At 36.8% G+C, this 7,152-nt stretch overlaps 1 protein-coding gene across 1 annotated transcript; it reads left to right on the forward strand.

Annotated features, from left to right (window-relative positions):
• The first annotated feature begins 635 nt into the window (after positions 1-635).
• Positions 636-7,121, forward strand: mlh1 (mutL homolog 1, colon cancer, nonpolyposis type 2 (E. coli)). The gene is made up of 19 exons (XM_043256177.1): positions 636-900; positions 1,373-1,463; positions 1,559-1,657; positions 1,733-1,806; positions 2,006-2,078; positions 2,149-2,240; positions 2,333-2,375; positions 2,691-2,779; positions 2,903-3,015; positions 3,146-3,239; positions 4,002-4,155; positions 4,236-4,546; positions 4,739-4,863; positions 5,470-5,578; positions 5,703-5,766; positions 6,033-6,197; positions 6,281-6,373; positions 6,530-6,640; positions 6,770-7,121. The coding sequence occupies exons 1-19, from the start codon at positions 794-796 to the stop codon at positions 6,920-6,922; spliced, it is 2,160 nt and encodes a 719-aa protein (XP_043112112.1). The 5' UTR covers positions 636-793; the 3' UTR covers positions 6,923-7,121.
• Positions 7,122-7,152: the final 31 nt, after the last annotated feature.

Raw genomic sequence — 7,152 nt, forward strand, 5'->3', positions numbered from 1 at the left:
ATAAACCAAAACCTATTCACTTCAAAAGATTTGTGACTACATACATTATTTTGAGGCCATTTTTAGTGTATTTGTGTGTGTGTGTGTGTGTGTGTGTGTGTGTGTGTGTGTGTGTATTGGGACAGTATTTATTATTTATTTATTTATTTATTTTTTACAGAATTTCAGTCCTCGTTTTCAATATAGACTTCACATTCAAATAATTGTATACTCGTTTAACGTTACACAAATAACATAACCAACGATTTAAGATCCATTTCCATTTTTTTTTGTTTATTAATAACAATATAAGTATAATAGTTAATGTGAGTAAATTGTTAACTGGTTATAATATCTGTGTTTATTTGTATTAATGTAGTATTATTGCTTACTAGGAACATGTTTCTACAGTCTATGACTTTTGACTAAAACTTCCTGGTCTTCCACGCAAGAACGACAAATTAAAACCGCATTATACACATTAGTGAGCTGGTTAAAAGTATTTTTTAGTATTATAATTTCAATCTTCTGGTTCACCTTCACACTTCTTTGCCTCTCCGCTTTCTACGGTTCTGGATCTGACTAGAGCTACGTCAGTCCAGTCATGACGTCGGCGGAAGCAGTTCTTCCCTCAGCCAATCACACCACTCGGAAGGCGGGCGCTCGCCATTCGCGGGTTTCGCGGGCGTCTCGTGAGACGTAAACAAACATTCACGTGCCTTCGAAAGAAAGCGCTTGTGTTTGATATAGCGAAGGAGTGCCGGTTCATGTCAGCGCGTTTACTTCTCGTTTAGTGAATGAGTGAGAGTTCATCATGGCGGGAGTCATCCGCAGGCTCGACGAGACTGTAGTAAACCGCATCGCAGCAGGAGAGATTATCCAGCGGCCTGCCAATGCTATCAAAGAGATGATGGAGAACTGGTGAAAAGCTTTTATTGAGCAATATAGCAACTTTTGTATGATGGTATTTCATTCATGCCTAATAATTGGCGTTGCAGAGGTTCATCACAAACAGACAAATAAGTACCGACTAAAAACGAATAGTCACTAATACATAATCGCGTTAATTTATTGTACATTATTATCTGGCATGACTTTTAATATCACCAGTGGCCTTCGTATTTATTGTAAAATCTCTTCAGTTTCGGTTTAGGTATTGTTAATGTCAACTAAACTACAATCGAATAAAAAAACTGAAATTAAATGTATTAAAATTAAAAAGCAACCGAACATATAAACTTGAAAGCTAAATCATTATTATTATGTTATAATAATATTATTGAAAAATATGAATAAATACCATGTTAGTATATAGAGTGCTAAAATATGACAGTAATATGTCAACAGCTGCATGTGACAATATGAGACACTAATATTTGTTTTAAATCCTCAGTTTGGACGCAAAGGCCACAAATATCCAGATAACGGTGAAAGAGGGCGGACTGAAGCTCATCCTCATTCAGGACAACGGCACTGGCATCAGGGTAAATCGCTTTTTACGCTGCACACGTCTGTAGACATCGCCAAACGACGGATTTCTTATTTGGAGCTTGTTGCATTTATTTTTATTTTTCTGCAGAAAGATGATATGGAAATAGTCTGTGAACGTTTTACAACCAGCAAGCTTCAGTCTTTTGAGGACTTGTCGTCAATCGCAACATATGGATTCAGAGGAGAGGTATGAATCCCGTCAGCCGTCGCTGTGCATCTACTGAATAATCTCGACTGAATCAAATTCCTTCTTCATACATAGGCTCTGGCCAGTATAAGTCACGTAGCCCATGTCACGATCACCACTAAAACAGCCGATGCAAAATGTGCCTACAGGTAAATGTTTTCATCCACTTTTATATAAAATACTTGATATATTGCTATTCAGTTTTTATATATTGCATAAAGTAATTTTGCATATATTTAAGCATGCAGACGGAATGTAAATAAACACTGTTATTTTATTTATTTATATTATGCCTTTTTTTTTTTTTTTTTTTTAAATAAAGTAGAATGACCTTGGTTTCGTTTACAGGGCCAATTACTGTGATGGGAAGCTGAAAGCTCCTCCCAAACCCTGTGCTGGAAACCAAGGGACTTTAATTTCTGTAGGTTTACTTGACATTTAAATCCCTCGCATTTTTCCACAACTCCGTAATTAATCGAATTTTATTGCAGGTCGAAGATCTGTTCTATAATGTGTCTACACGACGGAAAGCCCTGAAGAGCCCCAGTGAAGAATATTCCAGAATCGTCGAGGTTGTGAGCAGGTGTGTTCGTGAGAACCAGAAGGGTTTTTGTTCCCCTTTCAAGATCCGGAATGATTATTCGTGTCAACGTGTATGTGTTTGTTTTCATACAGATACGCCATTCACAACTCCGGGAAAAGCTTTTCTGTCAAGAAGGTGAAATGCTCATTTCATAGCAGTGTTGTTATTGTTGTTTAGCTGAAATTAAAAGCATTAAGAAGGTCTGTTTTTGTTTAGTTGAAGGTGAAGTATTGTTAAAACTAAAACTGAAATAGTTAATAAAACGGAATAAATAAAAATGTGAAAATCAACTAAATGTTTTAAAATGTAACTACAATGAAAAGAAAAACATTAAAAAAAAATTTGGAAAAAAAGAAGGCATAATAGTATATTAATGATACTAAATTAACATTTTTAGAAGAATACGATGAATTTAAATATGTATAATAACATTTTCGCCCTCTGTTTTAGCAAGGTGAGATGGTCGCGGATGTGAAGACCCTTCAGAACGCCTCTGTGCTGGACAACATTCGTGCTGTGTTTGGTGTAGCTGTTAGCAGGTGCTTTTATTTGATGGTTTTTAATTTACTGTGAACATTTTTTTTAACCTCATTTTAATAATAGGATACACTGATTTGAAATTCAGTGATGGAGTAAAGCTAGCATTTCTACGTGTGTTTCAGGGAGCTGATTGAAGTTGAGTGTGAAGATCAGAAACTTGCTTTTAAAATGAAGGGCTACGTCTCCAATGCCAACTACTCTGTCAAGAAATGCATCCTTATCCTCTTCATCAACCGTATGTGTTATGAGTTTGTTTCCATCTCAGTTTTGGAAAAAACTGATCAAATTTCATGATGAACAATCACTGTTCTGATTAATGTAATTTCAATTCAACACTCGTTATTCTGACTGTTATTGTCTTCTAGATCGCTTGGTGGAATCTAGTGCCTTGAAGAAAGCAATCGAGACCGTCTACACCGCTTATCTTCCCAAAAACACTCATCCTTTTCTTTATCTTAGGTAAGGCGCTCTGTAATATGGAAGTATACATTATTATTTTTCAAAGTCATTGTATTCTTCTACCTTATACTGTACTTTGATACAACCTGTGTTGTTAAAAGCTATATATATATATATATATATATATATATATATATATATATATAAATAAAAATGATTGATTGAAAAAAATGATTGAAAGTCTGAGGTCAGTAGGATAAAAAAAAGAGAGAGATAATGTTACAACAGATTTCTGTTTCAAATAATTATTGAGTAACAAATGTATCACAGGTTCCACAAAAATATTAAGCAACACAGCTGTTTTCTATGGAAACCTGTTTCTGGTACTGAATAATTTTTTTTTATTAAGTTTAAAGTTTATTGCGACTTTCTAACTCACAATTCTGCCTTTTTTTTCTCAGAATTGCATGATGCAAACTCGCAATTCTGACTCATTTTCTCAGAATTGGGTGAAATAAACTCACAATTGTGAATTATGAAGTCTGACCTGCGGGCTTCCGTAGTTTTCAACACTGACAATAAGAAGTTTCTTTCACCAAATCAGCGTAGAAAGATTTCTGAAGACCAGAGCACTTTACATGACAGTAATAAATTACATTTCGAAGCATATTCAAATAAAATATTCTTTTGAATTGTAATATACAGTTAGCAGCCTTGGTAACAATATGGGACTTCTTTCAGAAACTTCCAGACTTTCTACGTTCATATAAAACAAATCTGGAAATGTTTTACTAATACTTTACAACTGCTTTTATTCTGAAGTTTAGAGATTGCCCCTCAGAATATTGACGTGAACGTTCACCCCACAAAGCACGAGGTGCACTTCCTGCACGAGGACAGCATCATCGAGAGCATTCAGAAACACACTGAGAGTAAACTGCTCGGCTCGAACTCCTCGCGCACATACTTCACACAGGTGATCCTTCAATTCTGGGAATAAATCTTTTACATCTTCTCATCTGACCGACACGTGACCTGATGTGCGTGATCCCCCAGACTCTGCTTCCAGGACTTTCGGCGTCCACCAGCGCAACAAAAGCCTCTAGTTCTTCAGCAGATTCCCAGGAGCGTGTGTACGCCCATCAGATGGTCCGCACTGACAGCAAAGTCCAGAAGCTGGATGCGTTTCTCCAGCCATCAGCTTCTCAGAGCAGGCCAGATAAAGCCTCCAGCTCTTCCACTGCTCCTCAGGGTTCAGCCGAACCAGACGACTCTGAGCTGCTGACTGCTCTGGACGTTCTGGAGCCGTGTGAAGCAGAAGATCCACAGACAGACAGTCAACCTCCTCCTGAAGAAGCACCACCAAGGTGAAATGCATAAAACCGGATGCTGATGAGTTTTGTGTAGGACTTCAGTTATAGTAGAGGAGCCAAGTTATTTCTTAGGCTTCCAGTTCTGATGTAGATATAGGAGTTTGTCTGTACTGCGAAAATGGCCCCATTCTGTACTCACTTTGCTTTCTAAGCAGAAGATCAACCTGTTATTTGTTTGGTTTTCAGGAAAAGGCCTCATGTTGAGGAAGTGAAGGAGGATTTGACGGCCGCCTCTCTGCCCAGGAGACGCACCATTAAACTGACCAGCATAAAGGAGCTCCGGGAAGATATTGAGAAGCAAGCTCACAAAGGTTACCCAACATCCACTACTTTTACGAGCTGATATTATAGTCTTAATTTAGCCTATTTTTAGTCTTCAGTGGCACATTATAATATGCTGATTTGCTGCTCAAAAAATTTGAGTATTGAAAACAGTTGTAACATTAATACTTTTGTGCTATACAGTGTTTTTTGATTAATTGAAAGTTCAAAAGAACTGAATTTATTTGGAATAGCAGTCGCTTGTTAGAAACAAATATCTTTACTGTCACTCTTGATCAATATAATGCTTGATCGGTCCCGATGGTTGGCTCGGATTATCTGCTAATGTGAGGCTTTACTATTATAGTACTGTAAATAATGTTAAAAATGTATCACAGCCGTAAGGAGAAAGAGAAGCGCTGGAGTGAAATCCCCTCAGTTTTGATTGTTCTGGGTGAGTAAAGAAAGCTGCTAGCAGGCTAATGCAAACATCACCCACCTGCTGTGTGAGATCACGTCATGCGCTCCCTGATAATCTTAATAGTATCTCTATATTCTTCAATGAAAGTGTGTGCTGCAACCAGATTTTGTAATCGGTTAGGATTTGAAAGCTCCTGTAGTGTGAGCCCGTTAACAGAGTGTTTTGTCCTCCACAGGTTTGCAGGATCTGCTCCAGAATCACTCATTTGTAGGATCAGTCAACCCTCAGTGGACTCTAGTGCAGCACCAGACCAAACTCTACCTGCTCAATTCAACCAAACTCAGGTTAGAACAGACTCCATTTTTGACTGTACTTTCAAAGTTGAGCGAATATTTTTTTTTTTTTTTTTTTGTAATGTATATGCCAACAAACCTATTTTTCTGTCCTTTTTTTCTCTTTTTTTTACAGTCAGGAGCTGTTTTATCAAATTTTGATTTACGATTTTGGTAACTTTGGGGTTCTTCGATTGTCGGTGAGTTGTTGCATTCATTCATTATATATATATATATATATATATATATATATATATATATATACATATATAGAGGAGAGATAGATAGATAGAGAGAGAGATAGAGATATAGAGAGAGAGAGAGATAGATAGATAGAGATATATATAGATAGATAGATAGATATACATTTTTTTCTTTTTTCAATAAATGTAACTTAATGCATTTTTTTTATGAAAAACGATCTGTTACGTATATTTGAAATCAGAAACTAACATTGTTTCTTCAGAATTCAGCTCCGCTCTATGATTTGGCCATGTTGGCTCTTGATTCGGAGGAGAGTGGGTGGACGGAGGAGGATGGTCCAAAAGAAGGACTGGCACAGTACATCGTGGATTTTCTGAAGCAGAAAGCAGAAATGCTGGAAGAGTATTTTTCTCTAGAAATCGATGAAGTGAGTGACACACGAGATTATAGCAGTTTATATAAAAAAAAAATCTCATATTACTGTTACGAAACGGAAGCGTTTCTTTACAGGAAGGGAACCTGACCGGTCTGCCAATGCTGCTTGATAATTACACTCCTGCTATGGAGGGTCTTCCCATGTTCATTCTGCGTTTAGCCACAGAGGTCAGTTTCTGATTTGTAGATATATATATATATATATATATATATATATATATATATATATATATATATATATATATATATATATATATATATATACTGGACATTAGTTAAACCATTAAATCCAGATGCAACTAAATGACTAAATGTATGCTGCAGGTGAACTGGGATCAAGAGAAAGAATGTTTTCATGACTTCAGCATAGAATGCAGTAATTTCTATTCCGTAAGGAAACAATACACGCTGGAGCCGGATGCTGAAGAGCCACAGGTAGACAGTTTTGTGCGGCAAATATATCTTGCACAAGCTGCAGAAACAAAATCTAACAATATACTTATCTGGACATGATTGTCAACGATGAGGAAAATCAACTGAAACCCTATTTTTAATGTGTGATAGGACGCAGAAATGAGCTGGCAGTGGAAAGTGGAACATGTGCTTTTCAAAGCGCTCCGCACTCTCTTCAGTCCTCCAAAGCACTTCAGTGAAGACGGCAGCATTCTGCAGATAGCCAGCCTGCCTGAACTCTACAAAGTCTTTGAAAGATGCTAAGTTTTAGTACGTGTTGTGTAACGGTTTTAATGTTGTCCTGTCAAAAATGCTGCTTGCGTTAGCTGACCAACTTAAAATGACTGACAGTGATTAACAGCCTGTCACGTTATTTCTGGTGTCCAGCCAACATTAAACCAAGAACGTTTAGATATTTGTACTGCAAATAAATAAAAAAAAGAGACTATTTTGAAATATTAAACACAACCGTTTTCATTATGGTCTACTGATAG

This window comes from Puntigrus tetrazona, chromosome 13, assembly GCF_018831695.1.
Source record: "Puntigrus tetrazona isolate hp1 chromosome 13, ASM1883169v1, whole genome shotgun sequence".
Taxonomy (NCBI): Eukaryota; Metazoa; Chordata; class Actinopteri; order Cypriniformes; family Cyprinidae; genus Puntigrus; species Puntigrus tetrazona.